This window comes from Lissotriton helveticus, chromosome 7 (genome assembly GCF_964261635.1).
Source record: "Lissotriton helveticus chromosome 7, aLisHel1.1, whole genome shotgun sequence".
Lineage (NCBI taxonomy): Eukaryota > Metazoa > Chordata > Amphibia > Caudata > Salamandridae > Lissotriton > Lissotriton helveticus.
This window is the reverse complement of record NC_136068.1, coordinates 936,906,156-936,930,604: the sequence shown is the minus strand read 5'-3', so window position 1 is coordinate 936,930,604 and position 24,449 is coordinate 936,906,156. Positions and strand designations below refer to the sequence as shown.

Genomic DNA, 24,449 nt, shown 5'->3' with positions numbered 1-24,449 from the left:
ATCTTGGAGTGGTGTTTGGTGTGAGGGGGGCATCGCCACGAGCGGACTAGCGCTCCGGGTGTTCTGAGGCACGCCTACATAAGGCGACCGGCCCCAGGGCTCTTCCCTACCAAGGTAAACTATACTGCTGCATAGCGCCTCGCGCTATTTCCATCGCGCCTAATTTTAAAACTACCTTTTAGAATATTTGCTTTTTGATATTATTTTCGTTTTCCCCTGTTTTTAATAACAGGCTGCTCCTTGTCCCCTTACCTGCATTGTAATAGTACTGCACCGCTATTTGGCGGGTCCAGTTCTTGGGGTGGGAAAACATCGTGCGCCATCTTGGAGTGGTGTTTGGTGTGAGAGGGGCGTCGCCACGAGCGGACTAGCGCTCCGGGTGTTCTGAGGCACGCCTACATAAGGCGACCGGCCCCAGGGCTCTTCCCTACCAAGGTAAACTATACTGCTGCATAGCGCCTCGCGCTATTTCCATCGCGCCTAATTTTAAAACTACCTTTTAGAATATTTGCTTTTGATATTATTTTCGTTTTCCCGTGTTTTTAATAACAGGCTGCTCCTTGTCCCCTTACCTGCATTGTAATAGCACTGCACCGCTATTTGGCGGGTCCGGTTCTTGGGGTGGGAAAACATCGTGCGCCATCTTGGAGTGGTGTTTGGTGTGAGGGGGGCGTCGCCACGAGCGGACTAGCGCTCCGGGTGTTCTGAGGCACGCCTACATAAAGCTCCCTCGCTAGCGCAGCGGTATCGCGCAGCGGGAGCGCCCTCGCTTAGCCTGAGTCGTGCCAGAGTCCTGCCCGTCTGCGCCCGTCCGCATCAGGACGAGTAGGACAGGGCAGGTCTCCAGTCCCGGTTAGATGGCGGATACGTTGATCTGCTACTCCAGGGACGCGCTTGTGGCCATTAGGCAGAGTCTCCCGAGTTGTGAGATGTCTCGGGTAGGTCCTCTGTCTGGTCCGCATTTGTGCGCTTGTGGCAGGTGGTCGCTTGAGGCCCCCGCCCTTTCTTGCTGTATTGGTGAGGAACCTGTTGTTGGAAGGAAACGTTCCCGGCACGATTTTAGTGTCTGGAATTTGAACGTTAGGTCGATGGTGAAACATTATCAGGACATTTATGACCTGATTGAAAAGGAATCTCCTGATATTTTTTGTTTGACCGAGACCTGGCTACAGGAGGCTGACTCGGCTATTCTCAACATGGCTTTCCCCTCGGAGTATTCGATTCACACACTTAATCGCTCCTCTAGAGGTGGGGGAATAGCTCTTGCTGTCAAATCCTGTTACCCGTGTGATTGGAAAGGTCAAAAAATTGCAGGCTGCGAAAGTGCCTCTTTTAAGATCTCCATCACCTCTCATTTTTCCTTCTCGGGTTTACTGATTTATCGCCCTCCGGGTAGCGATGTGGCGTTCAGGGAGGCTCTCCCAGATACTATTAGCGCGCTAGCTGCTGGGTGCGCTAATTTCTCTGTTCTTGGGGACTTGAATCTCCATTTTGACATCCGGACTGCGCCAACTGTGATTAGTCTTCAGGCTGACCTCGAGGCCTTGCAGCTTTCTCAATGGATTGCACATCCCACCCACGTAGGCGGGCATACTTTGGACCCCTTCTTCACGAATCTTCCAGTTGTAAGGGTCTCTACTCCTTCCCCCGTGGTCTGGACGGATCACTTCTTGGTGAGGATCCAGTGTCCATTGGATGAGCCTCCTCTTAAACCTATGATCCGAGTCGTCCCTGGACGTCATTGGACTAAACTCAAACTTGAGGACTTCCACCGTCTGCTGTCCGAGGACCCGCTGGGCCCGTTAGACAATGCGGAAACAGGGTATGACCGTTTCTGCGACTGGGTTACCAGGGCCCTTGATTCCCTCATACCGGTGACCTTGAGAAAACGTGGACCAAGGGACCCTAGTCCTTGGTATGATGGTTCTCTGCGGGCGCTTAAAAGTATGTGTAGGTGCACTGAGAGAGACTGGCGAAAAAAATATGAGATCAGTAAAAAAGCCGTGTACCTGTCCTCTGTCAAGTGTTACCATCGAGCTGTTTGTAGAGCACGTGCGGCATTCTATGCCCTCGAATTCCGCAACAGCACTAATCAATCTAAAACCATCTTTAAGGCCCTCAAGGATCTGGTGGCAAAAAGGGCCTCTGCGAATGAATCTTGCTCCAGTTCGCATTGTGAAACCTTAGCGGCCTTTTTCTTGGGCAAAGTCCAAGCTATATACCGAGCTTTTCCTTCGGTTCTGCCCTCGGCGGACGGGCTCTCTAGCCCCCCGGTGCAGGAGGTGTTACACTCCTTTCCTTGCTTAACACCTGAAAGCTTTAAAAATCTGGCCCTGCAAGTTAAGTCCGGGTCTCCGGCCGACCCGTTACGGCCAGCTTTGTTTAGAGACATGGCATCCTCTGAGCAGTCGCCGATATGCTCCCTGATCAATATCTCGCTCGCATCCGGGTCGGTTCCTGCCAAGTGGAAACAGGCAGTGGTTATGCCCATTTTGAAGAAGCCGTCCTTGGATGCCAGCAAGCCTGAGAGTTACCGTCCGATATCACTCCTCCCTTGGCCAGCAAAAGTAGCAGAGGCGCACGTTAATACCGCCCTCTCCGACCATCTTTCGTGTGCTAACATCTTGGACGTGACGCAGAATGGATTCCGAGCGGGTCATAGCACAGAGACTGCCCTCTTTTTTATGGTGGAACATCTGCGCTCTGTGCTCGATGCGGGTCAAACGGCGGCGCTTGTTTTATTAGATCTTAGCGCCGCCTTTGACACCGTCTCGCACGGGATTCTTCTGCAACGCCTAGAGGATGCTGGTATCGTTGGCCCTGCTCTCCAGTGGTTCCGCTCTTTTCTTGCGGACCGATCTTTTTGTGTGGCCGTCCCGCCTCATCAGTCTAAATTCTATCCCCTGGATCTTGGTGTGCCTCAGGGTTCCTCGCTGAGCCCCACGCTATTTAATCTGTACGTGAGACCGCTGGCTGAGGTGGTCAAGCAGTGGGGTATGACCATGGTGTCATACGCTGATGACACCCAGCTAGCGGTCACGCTCAGCGGGGATTCAGCGCTGGATGCCCCAAGATTCCAGAATGGACTACGGGCGGTTGCCAGCTGGATGACGTCCAACTGTCTCCAGCTGAACGCAACAAAGACAGAGATTATGATCTTCGGTAAGCAAGCGGAACTCTGGGGAGATGCGTGGTGGCCTTCGGAGCTCGGTCCCACCCCAACTCCGGTTTCGGAGATAAAAAACCTCGGGGTGTGGTTAGACCCCACTCTCAGCTTTGTCTGCCACACTAAGCGCACTGCTGCCTGCTGCTTTGGCGTTTTGCGCAGCTTAAGACCTGTGTTAAAATTTTTCGATGCTTCGACCAGGCAGCTCATTGTGCAGGCGACGGTGATTTCTCGGCTTGATTATGCCAGCTCCCTTTTGGTAGGGTTAAATCAGGCCGAAATCACTTGTCTTCAACGTGTGCAAAATGCGGCCGCCAGAGCAGTAGTGGGGCTACCTAAGTACTGTTCAGCCGCGAGCACCTTGCGCTCTCTCCATTGGCTGCCGATTAAGCAGAGGATTCAATTCAAAGTGCTTTCATGTCTCATAAGATCCTCAAGGGTTCCCCTGCTCAGATTCTTTTGAATCTTTTGTCCTTTTATGTCCCTGCCCGATGCCTGCGTTCTTCGGACCTTGAACTTGCAATAGTCCCCCGGTTCAAGCGCAGCCGTGCTGGTGGCCGTTCATTTCGAGTACGTGCTGCGGCTTTGTGGAACTCCCTTCCTGTAGAGATACGTACCCTCGGTGAGCTGCTCGCATTTCGAAGGGCGGTTAAGACCTTTTTATTTCCCTAGTCTGTCTTTCTTTGTTCTTTTTATCTAGTTGTGTTATGTTGGTTCCTTGGCAGGCGCCAGGACGCTCCTTCGCTGGAGCAGCTGTGCGCGTTACAAATGCTCATAACATAACATAACATAACATAACTAGGTCCCATTTTACCAGGCGGAAACACAGCTGGAAAAGTCGAATGTGGGTCCAGTTCAGAGGCTGTGGATTGAGGCACAGACCAGCCTCACCCAACACCAAGGGAGACCATGGAATGCTCACCCCAGCTGACACAGACTGCCTCTGCATGCTGTCCCCATCCCCCATAGCAGCCGGATTTATGGTGTGAGGATACTGGTCAGAAATGTTAATCCCCCCCACCTGGTATCCCTGCACCTAAATCTGGGTGGCTTGTAATCGGCCCGTTTTATCCAAACCCTACGTAAAAAAACTCAACTAAAGAAGATAAAGTAACGTTTCCAAAAGAAGAGACAATCCAATGATATCCAAGCTGCTAAAACAATAGGTTGGGTTCTTCGGAAATGAAAGCCAAAACGAGAAGTAGCTAAAGATGAAGGCAAGCTTGAATCATTTGTGCCCGAGGCAGCCAGAAAACAATTCATAACCAGAACGTCCAGAGTTACCTATCTATCATGACTGACTCCATCGGTGGCACGGCTGAACTGAGAAGCACTGGTGATATGTGAAAACTGGCAAGTTAAGCAGGCATTCTACAGCTACCCCTGGCTGCACCAAAACTCGCCAGGCACTCTACAAACATTTTGCATAAACACAATCTAAAGTATTTGCAAAAATACTGCACCCTCAGCTCATCTATCACTTGAGACAGGAGAAGTATTTCTGTTGCTATTCTCGAGCCTAAATATATTCTCCAGTGTGTGTGATGCTCTGGAGAATGTACTAGTACTTTTACCTGCTCCTGACACCCGTCTTATTACCCTCCAGAAAATGTGCATACTTGGGGCCTAATTGTGAGTTTGGCAGTCCAATGGACCACCAAACCCGCAGTGGCAGTGCGGCAACCTCCGGACCAGCGGTCCAACAGCCCTATCACAAGTTTGGCGGTAGGACAGCCATTGAACTGCCACAACTGCCGGGGATGGGTGATCTCTCTGCACTGGTGCAGCAGACCGAGGCTCACAATATGCTGATGGTGCCTCTGTAGCAGCACGAAGCATATTATGAGTTTCCTCAATGCCACAGATTTCATGCCAGCGAGCCCACCATGAAACGTGTGGTGGTGAGGAAGCAAATGGAGTCCTATAGGGCCCCCTGTTGCATCAAGGCCTAGGGATGCATGCAGAGGGGGGCACCTGGTGTGCACCTCTGTGTGCATGCACCCCCTGTTCCTGCATGGCATGGACTTCACAGTCTATTCTGTGCAAGAAGAGGCTTTGGCACTCCCATGGTGCTACCTTGCTAAGGCGCACAAATGAGCCTTAGCACGGCTCTGCCGTGGGACTGAAAAAGGACCGCCTACCAAACCAGGAGAAAACTCCTAATCTGGCGGGTGGTCGGTGATCGAGTTTGGCGGAGCGGGGCGGTGGCATAGCGGCCCGCACACACACCTCCAAACTCCTATTCAGGCCCTTAGTCACAGGAAATTAGTCATCTCAGAGGGCAGTGAGTTTGGATGAAAAAAGCTTTACTGATTACCCTACTGGTAGAGGCAGTGGTCCGTTACTGATTTCTTCTACATGGCCTACAAGAATATGCAATGTTTTCACTTTGGTGAAAATCTTTGGAGCATGCTTGACTACAAATCATACAGCTTTACACTAATTTATCTAGTCACAAAGATTGCAATTGGCTAGTTGAATTCACCGATATCTCTCATTATGACAGACAATGGGCCAAACTGAAAGGTAATCTTGCCCAGACTTGATTACTGCATTGCATTACCTGATGCCTCAGCCCTTCCTCAAAAGCTTATATGAATAACAGGGAAGCTCAACATATATGTGGCCTAGAGGAGACTGACATGTGACAACAGAATGGAAAGATCTCAATAGGCTCCTGGTCAACCAGGGAATTACTCTTAAGCCAATGTGTCAAAAGCCCCTGTCCTCTGCAAGCAGGGCCATATCAGCAGCAGGAAACATGTTAGGTATCACAGACCACCCAGCTCCCATCTCTATCAGTGACACAGTTCAACCCTAAACCCTGGTGGACAGCCTATGGAGACCACACACTAAGGAGCTTATTTATGAGAGGCTTGCACCACCAGAGCGTCACTTTTTTGAGGATCAGGCAGCAGAAGCCTCTCATTCATATCTATGAGGCCATGGCGCTTTGCATGGCCTCATAGATATGAAGTAAGACAAAGCAGTGCAAGCTGCTGCTTTGCCTTACTCTGCGCCAGGGAGGCGTTCCATGGGCCTTGCAATGGGTTTTCCCATGCAACATGCAAGGATTTTGATGCTGCCCCAGATTTATCTAATCACATAAACCTGGGGCAGCACCAAAACCTTAAGCCTCCATAGAGCAGGCGTAACAAGGAGAAATATGTTTATTTCTCCTCGTTTTTCCTATTTCTATGTGTGCTGTACACATAGAAGGAGGGAGACACCTCTTGGGATTGTTTTTGTGCACAAAGGTACCCCTTACTGCACAAAACACAATCTGGCATGCAACACAGACATCCTTGCACCTTGGTACAAGGGTGCCTGTGTTGGTGCTAGGCAGCAAACTGCACGCCAGCACAAGGGGAAAGGACAGGAATTTATTTCATAAATACGATGCATTCCTGCCCTTCCACATTGCAGAAATGACAGGAAAACTTGGAGAGCTGCCCTACGCCAATTCCCCTTAAATGAGGGCCTAACTTGTCTGGACACCCCTCTTTAGTGTTCCTTGCCAAAGAACTCCTGATAGAGCTCCAGGGGGCATATTATCAAGGGGGTTTATCTCCGCTTTTTTGGCTTTAAAAGCCAAGAAAGCGGAGATAAAATTATCTTCCTATTACCTAGCTGTCGCTAACACCAGTTAGCGACAGCTAGTAGGAGATAGCGACCATCTTGGGCCCCACTTTGCATGTCAGTGATATTTATCACTAATGACATGCAAAGTGGGCGTGCCAAGATGTTAGCGACTGGAAACAGTCGCTAACATCGCTATCTCCTATTACCAACTTTTGGAGATATTCGCGCTAAGCGCGAATATCTCCAAAAGCTAACACCTGCCCCTGAGCAGTTCTTAGCCATGTTATCCAATGGGAGGTGGATAACATGGCTAAGAGCGTTAGCTCGGTAATGCATGAATATCGCAGACTTTTCAGCGATATTCATGCATTGCGGCCGATTTTTATCGCATTTGCAATAAACCTTGGTAATACAAAGGTTTATCTGCGATAAAAATCGTCGCAGCTCAGCGGTAAATTTTTGTCTCTAACCAAGCAATAGCGATAATTATCGCTATTGCTTGGTAATATGCCCCCAGATTTTAAAAGGTTTCACTAAATTCGGTATGTTTCATACAAACTCTCTCACTGTTACCCTCTCACGTCTTCTATTACTCACTGTTCACGTTCCCTATTATGGTTGCCGCGTCCTACCTCAAGCAGCTAGGCTTTCCAAAGAAGCATCACTTTTATATATTTAATTATACATTGTAAACAGTGAGGATGCCAGGTTCACTTTTTCAATATATAAAGCGTCAATGCACTGTGCACTCGATTAAGTTCAATTTAGATAACAAACTAGAATAGAACTTATTCAGCATGGTGGTTTGCTGAAAATGGACACGTTTTATATGTCTACCTATGGAATCCTAAGAGTTTATTCTTCTTGAACACAGAGACTGCCACAATAACGACGAGTTTAAATAAATAAATACCCGGGTGTTCTGGAGGAGAATGGATATGGATGCACAGAGGGGTGATACAGGTACTGACTCTAGATTTTCCTCTTGTTCCTTATTTCATATATACAGTTGTAACCACATTAAGTCAGCAAACACGTGCACTCCACCTCCGTTTGGCACGAAGGACCTGGGGTGGAGGGGCCCTTGATATGGACATTGGGATACATTGAGGTTATGGTACCTGGAGCTGTGTTCCTTCTGTTGATGGCCTTTGTTTGTTGTCTTCCAAGTCAGACGAGGACACATTGACGCTCGGTGCAAAGCTCAACCCTTCAGACAAATTTATTTCCTCCATTTCCAAGACTACATTTTCTGTTGTCGGCTGCTGCGGTGCGCTCCCTCTCCTCTTCTGCTCATGAACAACTTTGGGCTTAGCCATCTTCCCTTGAGTTCTTGCTGTGCGAGTTCCTGGTGCCTGGAAATCCACAAATCGGATGTCAGTAGCCCCCCTAGTTCCCATTGCAGCATCGCGGGGACCGTTGTGCAGACATGGATTTGAGTCTTTCCCATTGAGTTTGTGTCCATCTGGCTGGACAGTTCCATTTTTAGGAGCGTCCTCTGGGGACCTCTTGGCGCTCTGGCCTTCAGGGTCCTTATCAGCTGTGCTCGTGTCATTGCTGGTGTCGGGGTGGGATTCATCTTGGGATCCCTGTATACTGGACTTCTTCCCAGTGTGAGTCACTCGAAACCTAGGAGCAGAAAATCAGAATATTAGAAGTTAGACAGATCTTAGGGAATTCAACCGTCTACAGTGGAAATAATCATAAATTATAAAGCTAACCACTCAAATGGTGAAATCTATCATAACGTATTTTCACATCTTCCTCGCCTTCGTTAAAATTGTATGTTCTTAGAAATATCAACAAAATTACATGCTCATTTTGGAAGTGTCAGCTTATTCTCTCTAAAATGACAAAACCTACTTCCTTCCTCTCATACTGTAGCCCTTGCTTGCTTGTGCCTATGCTACCACTTGTTGCCATGACATACCCTATTTGCATTTGTATTTACATTTATATAGCGCGCAGCTACCCAACAGGGTCTCCTGGCGCCCTATGGGTTTCCCCTCCAATGTTCAGTACTCCATTTCTTTAGAGGTATATTCGATGTACATAAATTCCTATTCTGTAACACGTGCAAACTTGTAGATGTTATAACGATAATGTCAGAGATAGGCAGCAAACCCTCAAGTTTGGAAAAAAGGCTCGGGGGCATGGGGAATTTACAACAATATGTTGGAGCCCAGTGTTACTCCAAAATTGGTAATGTTGCGCGCCGGGATTTTTTAAATGCAGAAATGCGCTAAATTTACAAACATATTTTGCACCTCTGTATTTCCCCTAGCACTGGCACTAATAAAACTGACTAGCACCAGTGCAGGTACCCTTGAACCATGTTGCAAGGATGCCTGCACTGCAGGGGTGATTGTTTATGAGCAAGAACGGACACCTTCCTGCACATAAACAATCTTGAAAGGCGATTTACTCTTTCTTTGTGTGCTGCAGAATGCATAGCACATGGAAATAGCAAAGAACAAAGAGAAATTAATACTTTTTCTTCGTATCACCAGTCTATGACCAGGTATTCCCTGGTCTTAGTTTTTGGCACCTCCCCAGCCTTGTAAATATGGGGCAGCGTCAAAAAGCAAAGGATGTTGCAGCAGAACGCCCACTGCAACACCCATTGCACGCCCCTTTCACACTAAGTGAAGCGTGAAAAGAAGCCTTATTTACAAGGCAGCACTAAGCCATGTTAAGTTGCTTAACGCCACTTTGTAAATAGGGAGACAAGGATATCGCCACCAGAATATTGCTAAAAGTAACGTTCTGGGTGGTGATATCCCCTCTGTGTTACTCACATGGCACAGTATTAATCTCCAGTATTCATTGTGACCATAAAACGTAATGTGCTCAACAACTGTTGACAGGGGGAGTGATATTAGGAGAGAAACTACTGCTCAGTCTAGGAGTGGCTGTGAGTACTAAAAACATCCTAGTTTACATAAGAGAAACCACCACCACCCACCACCACTTCCCTTCCTGAACTCTTGCAGTTGGAGAGTGAATCATAATGTTTAATTTGTGTTTTTAGCATGAATTTTTATTCAATTACGTGATGGTCAGGGATATTTGTGGAATGTGATTCCTGTTGGTCTCCTCACCCCTCCAAAAAGGGAGTGCTCTTAGGCGCACATACCGGCAGTGCCCTAGGGTGGTGGACTGTGATCAGGGATGTAGACAATTAAATGACCAACAGGTAATTTTGATTGGGCTAAAGAGGGGCTAGAAGCAGTTATCTGAAAAGAAGTGGTGGGCGAGCATAGAGAGTCGAAAAGGCCATGGTGCCAGCGTCACAAAAGGGTGGTGGGGGTGTGTTGGCTCATTAGTTGACCCTGTTCCAGGCAAGCCACTCCTTACGCCGCACAGCACCACCTGTGTGTCCATGTCCCTGAGCCCGCTGCTGCAGCTTCTGCTGGAAGTTCGAGGCCCTCCTCCACCCGCAGGCTACCACCTGTGCCTCATCCCTGGTGACCAGTGGTAGGCCGTAGGTTCTGTGCGCTCGCTCTGCCCCTTTTCTCCCCCTCTGCCTTTGCTGTGATTGTGCAGTCTGCTCTTGTATTGTAATTGGTTTTATTCCTCCTTATTCCTTTTTTTGTATTGTAATTGTGCCCTTTTCGCCTTCTGTATCCTCCGCCCGTTCTAACCTCCTGTTTTTCCAGCCACTGTGTCTCTTGAGCCCCATGCCACTCGCCCATTAGTCCCACTCCCACCTCCCAGCTGCTCCTACCTCCCACCTCCCCTTCTTCTGGTGGCCGCACCTCTGGCATGCTGAAGGCGAGCCATTCTGCGCCCGTTCGCGCCTGGACCGCGCCCAGCGCCAGAACCCCTGGCCCCCGTGAATGCCATGACACCTGATGTCGCTATGAAGCCAGCACCCTTCACGCACTCAACGCCGGCCGATCACACACCTTCTTCCGGGCCACCCCAAAGCGCACCCATGGAGCCTTCTCCTGCCAGAACTGCAACTACACCAGCCTACGAACCACCACCACTCCCACTTGGGTAGGACGCAACAGCCTCCAATGCCTTCTACTCAACACCCGCTCCCCCCGCAAACACGCCATAGAACTCTGGGACCTACTCGACTCCACCTGCCCAGACGTCGCCTTCCTGACGGAGACCTGGATGAACCCCTCCTCGGTACCCGACATCGCCATAGCCATCCCTGATGGCTACAAGATCACCCGCAGGGACCACACCAACGGAACAGGAGGGGGAATCGCCATCGTCAACAGAAACACCCTCAGAGTCTCGACCAGCATCGACGACACGCCGATCGCCGTCGAACACCTGCACTACCAGATCCACACCGACCCAAACACCACCCTCAGAGGAACCCTCATCTACAAACCACCCAGCCCCCGGCCGCAGTTCAGCGACTCCACCGCCGACTTCGTCAGCACGCACGCCCTCGCATCCACGACTACATCCTCCTCGGAGACCTGAACTTCCACCTCGAGAACATCAATGACAGCAACTCTGCAACCCTGCTCAACAATCTCACCAACCTCAGACTCAAACAGCTTGTCAGGACTCCCACCCACATCGGCGGACACACGCTCGACCCTATCTTCTCCACCAGCAACCACGTCACCTTCAGCCACACCACCGAAATCTACTGGACCGACCACCGTTGCGTCCACTTCACCTTCGAGAAGCCCAGCATGCACCACCGCATACAACAGGCCCGCCACCGCAGTTGGAGCAAAGTCACCGAAGACCAGCTAATCACCACCCTTGCCCGAAACCCACCAACGGACACTACAGATACCGACTCCGCCACCCTTAACCTCAGGCAATGGATCGACGACTGCTTCAACACTATCGCTCCGATCAATAAACCCTCGAACAGGCACACCTACAGAAAAGCCATCTGGTTCACCGCCGACCTCCAGGCATCCAAACAGGCCTGCCGTAAACTCGAGAAGAAGTGGCTCCGCGAACGGACACCGAAAGCAACACAGCCTACAAGAGCCCCATCCGTAGGCACCACCAACTCATCCGAACCGCCAAAGGACCTCCTTCAAAGAGCTCATTGACAACAACACACACAACAGCAAAGAGCTCTTTAACATCGTGAAGGAACTCTCCAACCCCAGCTCCAACTCCAACAACATCCCGCCATCACAAGACCTCTGCGACTCCCTAGGCACATTCTTCCACCGCAAGATCGCAGACATCCACGACAGCTTCAACAACCAGGCTCTCTGACAGACACAGACACCCCAGACCCACCGCCACCCAGCCACATCGACCCCCTGCTCTCCTGGATCCCCGCCAATGACGAAGACACCATCAAAATCATGAACACCATCCACTCCGGCTCACCATCTGACCCCTGCCCGCACCACATCTTCAACAAAGCACGCTCCACCATAGCACCCCATCTCCGCAAGATCATCAACAGCTCCTTTGAGACCGCCACCTTCCCGGAGAGCTGGAAGCACACAGAGATCAACTCCCTACTCAAGAAACCCAAAGCAGACCCCAAGGACCTCAAGAACTTCCAACCCATCTCCCTCCTCCCGTTCTCAGCAAAAGTCATCGAGAAGATTGTCAACAGGCAACTGACCTCCTACCTCGAAAAGAACAAAATCCTGGACCCATCCCAATCTGGATTCCACAGCAACCACAGCACCGAAACAGCCCTCATCGCCGCCACCGACGACATCAGGGCCATGATGGACAACGGAGAAACCGCAGCCCTCATCCTCCTGCTGCCCTTAATTCATACCTCTCAAGCGGCCCGGTGTCATGAGGCTGACCTGTCGCCAGTCCTGGTCACTGAACACCCCTATAAAGTGGCAGATGAAACTACAAGTCCCTGCTTCCCTTCTGTTATTCGTGGAAAAATGGAGTTGTCATAAACATGACAGGGAAGTTGACAGTCGGCATTGTAATGCTCTTACATTTATTGTAACTGTATGTGTTGAATAGCATTAGCAGTTCTTTTCATAAGGCCTTGTGTTCCCAAATAACTCTCTATCAGCAGATGGTCAGTCCAGTGTATTCTGGGAGATGAAGTCCTCGCTTTCTTTAACCCCTAACTGTTCCGTCACCAGCCTCGGACGCGCTGTGCTGATGACGGAGCGGTTCCGTCACGGCCCGGTCAGCACGCCTGCGCGGCGCTGATTCCGTGCCTGCGCTGAACGTTCTGTTGAGCGGGCGGGGCCGTGACTGAAAGGCTCCGTCATCAGCACAGCGCGCCCGAGGCTCGTGACGGAGCGGTTCCGTCACGAGCATGGGAGCGCCGCGGGGTCCCCCCTCCCCCCTAGCGCTGCGGCGGAATTGCCGCCGCAGCGAAGGGGTTAATTAGAATATATGTTGCTCCCAAGTTTTCCATTCAGCATTCTTTCAGTTAATAACATGTACTCTCCCAGTAGGCTCTAGACCCTACGCTTGCTGCATGAAAGGCCTCCAATGCAGTACTGTTAAGGACATGCAGGTTCATTGATATTTTCAGACATGACATGCAGTATTTTATTCTGATTGCATCCTGAGCCCAGCATGTATTGGAACAGCAGGAACGAGGCCTTTCCAGTGCTTGCTATATCATAATGAATGTTATTGACACCACCCCCCCCCCCCACCCCGATCTCTGCACTTCTGCAATTACTATTTTTTTCTTCAGACTAGGACCACTCCCGTGTTCAGGCCAAAGGTCATGCATCATTTTCTAGTGAAACAATGTACTTATGTGTGGTTTTGAAACTTGAATAATCCAACCTTTTTTGTTCACAGAATGTTGTTAAGAATATTATATCTGTCAGTCTGTGTTTCAAAAACAGTACTTGCTCTTTGCCTATTTTGTACATTGACACATAGCCGAGAGAAGGAGGGTGTGGCTTCCATGACACATGACGCTATCATTGTTACTAATTTATCTTAAGCAGCTAATAACCATTTACAAAACCCATTGTATTGACCCGTTTTAGGTGTATGTCAGTTGTTGTGTTATATATCTAGATACTATTACATCTCATATAGAAACCAAAATACCGATCAGGTGGCCCACTATGTGAATCACACTAATGTATTTTACATGTTCTTTTAGAGAGCCCCCACTTTTTTCCCATTTAAAGACCTGGCTGCACATATTTCTATATGACTGATTGCAGTGAGCAGCTGTGGATGCTTCCCGAAGCCTGGTTACAGCATTTTCTTCCAAAGTTGATGCCACATACAATGCAAGACACTGGGCAAGGGAAGCACACACTTTAAAGGTCTGAAGTTATCGCGCTGTATAATTTGCACATTGCAGTAACCGTTTAACATATTAAGGCAGTAAGATATGGAGCCGTTTTTAATGTGTTTAATATTTCAACACTATGCATGCCCACAGCTTTATAACCCTTGCTTTACCAAATCAATTTGCTTTAAAATGCACCACTTGTCAATTTTTAAAAAGGTGTTTTTTAATCGAGATGAGGATCTACCCTGGACTCACCATGGACACCACTTTTGTCCATTAAGCTTGCTCGCGTCGCCTGCTTACATAAGTCATACCCAACTGTTACGCCTCAGCACTTCCAAATGTCACCAGCCGCCACTGACAGGAGGGAGAATGTGTATGCGTTTTAGTAGAAGTGACTGAGAGTGAGGCACGGGGAGTACAATTCAGTGAAAAAATGAGTGAGAATAAGAAAGTGAGACTGAGAGTGAGAATATGAGTGAGTGAGAATGAGTGTGAAGCAGTCTGAGGGAGTGAGAATGCAGGAAGTGTGAGTGAGTCTAAGTTTGAGTGAGTGAATGTAAGTTAGCATTAGTGAGTGAGAGTGTGCGTGAGTGTGTTAGACTTGTGAGTCTGACACTGACTTTGGCATACAGAAGGTAATTATTGGCTTTAAGAGGCAACGTTGACACAGTGGAGATACTTCTTGGAATAAGGGGCACCCCAGGCAAAAATCTGGTAGTCGCACATGAGCGCTAATGTTTGGCAAAATGCTGATGCTGACATACTGGCTGTCATTCTTGGCTCAAGATGCACCCATGGCAAAATGCTGATGCTGGCATATTGCAGACAATTTTTGTCATAAGGAGTTCCCATGGCAAAATGCTAGTGCTGACATACTGGATGTAATTCTAGGCATAAAGGGCACTTTTGATTGGATTATTGGAAGTAATTCTTAACATTGGGGACAGCAATCATGGCATATAAGAGGGATCATGCAATCATGACATAATGCTGGCTCTAATGTATAATAGAGGTGATTTTTGACATATGGGACACCCGTTGTATATGGATTTTATAAATGACAAAAATCTGCCGCTGGTATATTGTATGTAAATGATGGCATAAGGGGACTCATGGCATTATGCATGTCACATGTGACAAAATAATGGCCCTGGCACTACTGATGTAATTATTTGTATACAGGAGGCACCCACTGAACATTTGGTCAAATGGGGTCGATTGCTGGTGAGGATCAGACCTCATTGGTTTGACCCATCAGGAAAGTGCTTGAATATTCAATGAGTGACCTTTAGGAGCCTATGGCTTTTCAGGAAACGTGTGTGAAAACTGTGCTTTGAATTCACTACATCATTCCCACTGAGCCCGCGCACACCTCTGCAGAGACCCTTCCCCTCTCCGCGATATGGAGGTGATGCTAGACCTAGACCCTGGAAAGCCTGGGCCAGTCAACCTCAGGGGACCCTGAGCTACCTAAAATATAAATGACTAGACTGAGTATTGGGGAAGGGGAGGATAGGGGTAAGGAGGGGTAGGATTGTTGGAGAGTTCTGTATGCGGGGGTTTCTTATCAGTTATAAGCCAGATGTTTAACCTTGCTGCCTCATTTGGATCCGCACAGTGTATATGGTATTGACTTATCTGTATTACGTTGAGTAAAACAATAAAACAGATTTGAACCATAAAATTACATTCCCACTGAGCCAGCGCACACCTCTGCAGAGACCCTTCCCCTCTCCGCGATATAGAAGGTGATACCAAACCGAGACCCTGGAAAGCCTGCACCGGTCAGACTCATGGGACCCTGTGCTACCTAAAACATAAATGACAGGACTGAGTACTGGGGAAGTGGAGGGGTAGGGAGGGGTGGGATTGTTGGAGAGTTCTGTCAGTGGGGGTTTCTTATCAGTTATAAGCCAGGGGCCTCATTTATGAGGCCTTGCATCAGCTTTGCGATTCCGATGCGTCACTTTTTGTGACACATCAGCAGCGTAAAACTTGCCTCCTGTTGCGCATTATTTACAAAGTGACGCATCTAAGCAGATGCGTCACTTTGTAAACCCCTGCGCTACATTATACCTGCGTCAGGTATCTTGTATGCAGGGTGGGGCGTTCCCCCGCAAGAAGCCTCGTAGAAGTGACGCAGTGAAATCTATGAGATTTCACTGCATCACATCTAGGACGCCATTGCGTCAATATCTTGTGCCTGCCTCACAGCAGGCATAAGACTGACGCAGGCCCTTTCACATGGGGCTTGCCACATGTGAAAGGACACATTGCTGGAGTTGCGTCACTTTTGTGACACACTCCAGCAATGCGTCACTTTTGCGCTTACAGATACGTCAGAAATACTGACGTATCTGTAACTCCTTGCGACATGATGCGTCATACATTAAATATGTCGCAAGGAGTGCGCACTGAGAAGTGACGCATCGCTGCTTTCACGCAACGATGCGTCATTTCCCATAAATGAGGCCCCAGATGTTTAACCCTGCTGCCCTGGACCCATTTGGATCTGCACAGTGTATATGGTATTGACTTATCTGTATTACTTTATTTGTGTAAAACAATAAAACAGATTGAACCATAAAAACAGATTTGAACCATAAAACGCACTATTTGATTCCATTTTTTCAAACTTTTCTTGGGGTAGTGCGTACCTAAACCCACCTAGAAAAAGTTGTGCTTGATCACATTATTCACATGTTGGAATTCAGGGCAAGTATTCTGCCCTACCATTTTGTAAGATCTCCAGCCACCTCTGTTGATGAAAAATGGAGGTGGCACAGGGGGTCTTGTTCTGCCCATATTTTATTGATAATTCTCGAATTTAGGACTTTCCTCCAAATGAAAGAGCATGAAAGCAGAGTAATTGTCATTTATTGCCTCCCTATACTGGGTGTGATGTAGTATTGTTTTGGGCGTTTTAGCACCAACTCTACCCGATGGTATTGGAGTACTTTACGTTCACACCAGTTACATTACACAAGTCATATTCATGTTTTAGACAAAGGGAGATTCTGTGATTTGCCCAAAATCGCAGGATGTTGAGCAGCACTGGCCATCATGCCACATACTGTTGGTAATAGTACTGCATAGTTATATGAGGAGATCGAAAACGTATTGAAGACAGTACATTTGGGCCTCTACATGTAAAATACTAACATTCTCGCAGAGCAGTGTGGCACGAAAATCTGTAGCACTAAGAAGTGGTGGAAAACTGTGCAATGGTATGCACCAATAATATCGCCTCTGGTATTCATGCTAAAAAAAGGCATGTTTGCGCATTACTACAAATTGTGCTACGGTGTAAAGAGGAGCCAGCCCTACCTTGTATGAAATTTGTTACTGACTATACACCCATCAGTGAAAGTTCACACAAAAGGACAACCATAAGTCGTAGCTGTGTATTGTGGGTATTTCGCTGCAATTACATTCTGCAACATTTTACTTGCTTCTTTTCTGCACCTCGCTTCATTTGGTGCAGAGATTTAATGAATCTGGTCTTCTTAAGTCATTGGCTCTGACATTTTGTGATACCTACGGGTGTTTGTGCCCTTGCACCCCTATGCATAGGTTTACTAGGGGCAGTGGATGCAAAGTCTTGTACATTTTGGGCCAAATGTATACCATTTTTAGCAGTCTCAAATGGGAAATCGGCAAGCTTGCGATCACTAAAAACCTATTTTGGAAATCGATAACTTGTTTACAACTCGCAAAATAGGTTTCCTAGTCGCTATTAGGAAGGGTCTTGCCAAGGGCTTTCCTTCCTGATTGCGAGTCGCAGAAGGATTCAATATTGTTTTGAAAATTCAGTCGCAAAACAATGACATATTACCGCCAAATTCAAATTGGTGTTAAGTCATTCACAAACACGAAGGGGTCCCTAGGCGACCTCTTTCCCTTCGTGATTGGCAGCGTAAATGTTTTTTAAGAGCAGGCAGTGGTCCCATGTACCACTGCCTGCTCTTAAATAATTAAACTGAAACGTTTCAATTTCATAGTTTAAATGCATCCCTTAAGGAAAATGGGCTGCATTTGTGTTTTTTAAAACTGCTTTATTGAAAAAGCAGTCACAGACATAGTGGTCTGCTAACCCCAGCAGGCCACCATCCCTGTGAGTGTCGGCCATTCTAAATGGGTCGCAAAATGCAATCTGCCTCATGAATATTAATGAGTCGGGTTCTTTGCAGCCCATTTAGGAAGTGCGGTGTCTCAGACACTCTTATTACATCAGTGTGTGCAACCCGCAATATGCGAGTCACAAAAAAATGCACTTGCATCAACTTTTCAGTGCCAACATATTTTGCGCCAGAAAGTTGATAGTCAGAGCCATTTGCACCACTTTGCATCACAATACCACCATTGCCACATAATAGTAAATCTGGGTCTACTTTACATGCTTTTAAATCCTGCGTTTGCACTGTCTTGTTTACATAAAGCATCCATTGCACTTCTACACACACCTCCTTCACATCTTCCCATCATAACAACCTCCTCTTGTGCCCTTAAATTGTTTCTTTTTCTACAGCATTCCTAGTCGAAATTCTTCATCTCATACATTCAGCTGAGCATTGCTAAAATAAATACAATATTTGTCATCCTGTTCTGCTGTATGTGATAGGATTTACCTGTGTAAAGTAACTCGTGATACCAAATGAAGACATCTACTGCATGTTGAGGATTTTATAGACAACGTGGCTGCACCATAATGATGACCCCAATGTCTCAAGGCGGTGAATAGGGCAGCTCTGTGGTTTGGTTGCCGGAAATAAGAGACATAATCTTACCAATATTGATTAGTATCCCAGAAATGCCATCCAGAGCTTGAAATCTATTGAGTTGCAGCTGAAACAAAGTCTGGAGATAGCCGTTATTTCGGATAAGGCTTGCTTGGACTTTAGGAAGACAAACAAAAGGGGCACCATGAAGTATTGCAAGGAAGATTATTAAAGAAATCACACTTTTGCTTAGAAACCTTAGCTATTATTAGCACTGCAGGTGCAGAGGCTCCAGGTCCCAGAGGTGTAAGGAGCCTGCTGCACCCCAATTATTAGGCTCTTATTCCTTGCTTGCATTAGGTCCCAAGGCACCCTTTGTACGTCGTTGAGCCAGGGTCATGCAATCAGGAAGTGACTGTACTGTGAATGTATTAATATGCTACTTCAGCAGTAAGCCCTCCTTCATTTTGCCAACAACCAAAACACGGGGCTGCCATTGTCAGCTCCACGTCACAGTTTGCGACTTTAGGGCCTCATTTATGAAAAGTGTTGCATTGCTTTGTGAAAGCAGCGATGCAACACTTTTCAGTACGCCCTCCTTGAGACATCGTGGTGCGCCGTATTCTAGCACTCTCAATTTGTACGGCACTCAATGTCACAAGGATTGACAGATGTGTGAGGAATCCTGACGTATGTCCGCGCAAAACCTGTGCATTGCTGGAGTCCTACCTTAAGCATGATGCAACTCCATCAATGCATGAGGGAGGCCTATACTCATTGCACTGCGTCACCCTTACATCAGCTATGAGGCAGGCATAAGGTTTTGATGCAGTGGAGTCCTAGAAGTGGCGCAGTGAAATCTCATAGATTTCACTGCGCCACTTCCACTAGGCTTCCTTGAAGGAGAATGCCCACCCCGCATACATCATACCTGATGCAGGTATAATGTGGCACAGGGATTTACAAAGTGACGCATCTGCCTAGATGCGTCACTTTGTAAATATGGCGCAACGTGGCGCATTCTTTACGCTGCTGCGTAACAAAAAGTGACACAACAGCGGCGCAAAAGTGTTGCAAGGGGCTCATAAATAAGCCCCTTAGGACGTGCCCTCCAACCTACATCTAGGGCACTTAGGATAGTGAAGGGTTAAACTTTTGGAGTCTCCCTATTGTGAAGCAGCTCCAGTGAAGAAACAGGGGTGAGGTTACTGCACAAACTTTGCCTTTTGAGATGTAGGCCTGCCAGGCGTTTTAGCGGCTGTTCTCTAATGCAACACAAGTGCTTCCTATAATGAGATCAGATGAGAGAATAAGAGGCGAGATGGGATCGGGGTGAGAGAATCAAAGTTCCACATTAGATAGATTTAGCCTGTGCAAATTGTATTTCATGCATCAGGCAGTGGGGGTAAAGCAACGTGAGAGCTTCTGCTATAGCCTTACAATTAATGATACAACTGCCTCACTTGCCAGATATCCAGTTTTTTAAGGTATACAACTTAGGCCTTGTTTTTAGAAAAGCACAAACACTGGCAGAGATGGACTCGCTCACTAATGTACTTCTCTGCCACATTACGAGTGGGAATTGTCACTTCCCTCTTCTCAGCCTGGTATAACTCTAAGTGAATAGATAGTTCAATAGCCTGCAGTGTCAAAGTTACATATAACTGTGTGCACCTGGCAGGTCATAGGCTTAATCCTTTTTTCATCCTTCTGATATTAACGAAATGAGTGCCACATAGGGGCGCAGTAGTAACATCTCTTTTCTGTGTCATTAAGCCTTGGGAACTTGGCATTGTATAAAAGATCCTTAGGGCCTCATTTATGAAAAGTGTTGCATCGCTGTGGTGAAACAGCGATGCAACACTTCTCAGTGCGCCCTCCTTGTTCCACCATGGATGCGCCATATTTACTGTACAGCGCTCATGTTGCAAGGATGATATATACGTCAGGAATCCTGACGTATCTGTTGGTGCAAAAATGGCGCACTGCTGGAGTGTGTCTGGAAACAGATGCAACTCAAGGAATGTGTCATTTGATATGGGGCAAACCCCATGTGAAAAGGCATGCATCACCCCTTATGCCTGCTTCAAGCAGGTGTAAGGATTTGATGCAATGAGGCCATAGAAGTGTTGCAGTGAAATCTCATAGATTTCACTGTGACCCTTCTAAGGGGGTTTACAAAGTGATGCATCTGCCTAGATGTGTCACTTTGTACATATGGCACAGTGTGGTGCATTTTTTATGCTGCCGCAGCATCACAGAAAGTTGCGCAACCACAGCGTAAAGGTCTTATAAATAAGGCTCCCAGTTATTAGTATCACATATCTCCAGCTGCTCAAATCTTCCACATGTCTCATCCACCAATGATCACTACTCAAGGAAACTTATCACTTGTTGTCTCTTTCACCCATCTACTTGCAGCTTGAGTTGATATGGCAGCCACTGGCCTATGCCAACAGCTGATGTAGGTCTGCGCCATTCACTGACGAAGATGTGAAGGCTACAGTGTGCATGAAACACTGTGAAATAAGACGAAAACCCTGAGGCACAGAGGGAGCCAGAAAGTTGAAGTTGAACAAAGCACCCATGAGCAGCGCACTGAAACACGTTACAAAAGCACGGACTCGCACGCACACCCAGCCTCTTCGTCTGCAGTCCCGCCTTTTATCTGTCTTGAGCTGCCCATCAGAAGCAGCGGCACGAGCGCCTCTCCTGCTCGTCATAGAACGGGGTAAATAAAACCGTGCAGCCCAGACAGCAGGCTCTGTGATGTCGTGCCTAGTGACGACGAAGGCACGCAGTGAATGTGAGGGTCATGTGACCCTTGTTTAATAAAAGTACTGGGCGCGCTCACGCACGCCAGTGTGGCGACGGATCCGAGTCCCAGGAGAATACCCTGCACACTGACTCCTGTGTTATTTAATTAAATACTGTGTCCCTCCTAATAATCAGTTGTGCCCCGCAAGTGTTGGTGGTGCCCACACGCCCAACACAACATTTGGCGATGAGGGTGGTCATGCCCTCGCACCTACTGGAGAGGCGGCCGCGAGCATGACCTGTTGCTCGCGGCGCTCATGCCCTGACGAGCGGCGCTGCCCTCCGCTCGCGCCTGAAGACCGGCGCGGTGCCCCTGTCCCGTGCGGGGACTTGCGGACACAGAGGCCCGACGTGGCCGAAGAGGTGAGGCTGCCGCTGAGCCCCGCCCGCTGCGTGGTCCATCGCCACGGCTGTGTGCGGCCTTGCAGTGCCGCCCCATAGCGCTCCTGCACCCAGCGCTGCCCCGCCTACCTGCGGTCACGCCCGACCCGGCGGAGTGAGCGGTGCACATCAAGCTCCCGGCCGGCTTCTTTACTGCCATGTGGGGAGGAATTGGTAGGCCTCAGTACAGGCCATGAAAAGAGCCACGGAGTGGTGCATCGACGTGGGCTCCGCCCCCTGTGAGACCACACAGCTTGCCCTGACGTCCACGGCCAGTAGCTGCAACCTGGCCACTGTCACTGTCAAGAAGGCGGGCCCCACGCAAGCACTAGGTGTTCCACACCAGCTGGGGGTGAGCAGTAGAAGTGTCACCAAGCGCAGAAGTTGATCTCAGCAGGGATCAATCCAAGAAGTCCCGCACCGGGCCAGTGTGCCTGCCCGGCCACGGGAACGCCACCCAGGTGCCCGGGAAGTGGGGGGGTGCCCATCGCTACTCGTGACCACACGCTAGGGGGGCAGTAAGGAGAAGCAGCCCTCTTAAAGGACATAATCACATACTCCTGCACCCACAGCATGTCACAAATACCACCAATAGAGCCTTTCATAGTGGAAGGATGGCCCTGATCCCTTGCGCCCAAGTGGAAAGATTGGGTGGACCGTCTACAGATTTTCGTTGAGGCCACTAAAGTGCACAAAGACCAAAAACGAACAATGTTATTGCATCTAGGAGGAAAAAACATACATAACATCGCCAAAACCCTTGTAGAAGCCACGCCAAAGAACCACCAAATGTTATTAAATGCGCTCAATGGGCATTTTGAGCCAATGGCCAATCAGGACTATGAGAGGTTTATCTTTAGACAAGCCCGACCACTTCCAGATGAATCATTGGACACATACCACGTGAGGCTGGAGAACCTTGCCTCGACGTGCGGGTTTCAGGACGAAACAGAAGAGATAAGGGGTCAAGTGATTCAGGGGTGTGCATCTGCCAAGCTTCGGGAACGCATCCTAGAAGAATCTGGCAAGTCCCTCGCCGATATCCTAACCCTGGGGCGCACCAAGGAGCTGTCCAAGGCCCGTGCAGCCCATATGGAGGCGGCCCTCCAGGTCCCGGTAAAACAGAACCAGTCAATGCTGTGACAACCAAGCCCACGACGAGATGGAACAAAAAAGGACCCCACTCTGCAACGGCGGGAACAGTCAAAACGTGTGGGTACTGTGGCGGACCGCCACATCAACCGGCGGAGTGTCCAGCAAAAGGGAAAAGATGTTCTGGATGTGCACGATATAATCATTTTGAGAAGGTATGCAGAGCCAAGAAATTCTGCAAGCCGCTACAGATGGTCAATGCAGTGCCGGAGGGAGACAAAACACCAAGTGATATGGATGACGATGAAGAGGAAGAGCGGGTAGTTCACAAGGTGCACACGATTGGTGCCGCCACACACAAAGTGCGACGTCTGCCACAATGCAACAATTGTGTGGGGTCTCAGGAAGTCATGGCAGTAGTGGACACTGGGGCTAGCATCAACATCATGGCAGCCGCCCTTCACCGGACTTTGTGCCCCGCACCCCCGCTGTATCCTTCAGCAATCACGGTGTTCGCCTATGGTCACGACACCCCACTGAAGATCCTCGGGCGCTTCAAGACATCTGTAGCTCATGGAGGACGGGCTCTCAACACAAACATATATGTCACCGAAGATGGCCAAGGCATGCTCCTAGGACGTTGTGCTGCAGAAGATTTAGAGGTCGTGACTTTCGCCTTCAGTGTGCATCATGAGTCCATACAGCATCTGCTTGATGAGTTCTCTGAAGTGTTTGAGGGCATCGGAATGTTCAAGGGAAGAGAAGTTCCTCTGCATGTCGACCCGACGGTCCAACCTGTGGCCCTACGACATCGGAGGATCGCCTTCCACTTACGGCCACAAGTAGAAGAGGAACTTAAAAAGCTGGAGGCAGCCAGAATCATCGAGAAAGTCACGGGTCCCACTCCGTGAATCTCCCCCATAGTAGTCACGCGGAAGCCAAAGCATCCTGGCACGGTGAGAATTTCTGTCGATATGCGCCTACCAAATGCTGCGATAAAACAGGAGCGCCATATCACTCCGACAATTGATGATCTCATTGGAGAAATGGCCGGAGCCTGTTGGTTCTCCAAACTCGACTTACGATCAGGATACCATCAACTAGTACTTGATGAAGCATCACGAAACATCACCACTTTTTCAACACATGTGGGGCTACGACGTTACACTCGACTGAGCTTTGGTATATCGAGCGCCGCGGAAGTGTTCCAAAATGTCATACAAGAACTGATCACGGACATCCCTGGTGTAATCAACGTAAGTGATGACATCATGGTACACGCTAAGTTACTGCCTGAACACAACACTTGTCTCACTCAAGTGCTCCGACTCCTGCGAGATGTTGGCCTCATGTTACATAGAGAAAAGTGCAAATTCCTAAAGAAGAAACTCCAGTTCTTCGGTTACACTTTCTCCACAGAAGGATTCAACTCGGATCCAGAAAAGGTACGGGACATTAAAGATGCGGCGGCCCTTGCTAGCGTGACGGAAGTTCGCAG

General features: G+C 48.6%; 1 protein-coding gene across 2 annotated transcripts in view; it reads right to left on the bottom strand.

The window, feature by feature from the left end:
* RELL2 (RELT like 2) overlaps positions 1–24,449 on the bottom strand; it is a 241,773-nt gene that overhangs the window by 82,930 nt on the left and 134,394 nt on the right. For both annotated transcript variants that reach the window (XM_078653504.1, XM_078653506.1), the window contains exon 6: positions 7,870–8,377. In XM_078653504.1, coding sequence (XP_078509630.1) covers positions 7,870–8,377 — 508 coding nt within the window. The remainder of the gene's footprint in view (positions 1–7,869; positions 8,378–24,449) is intronic.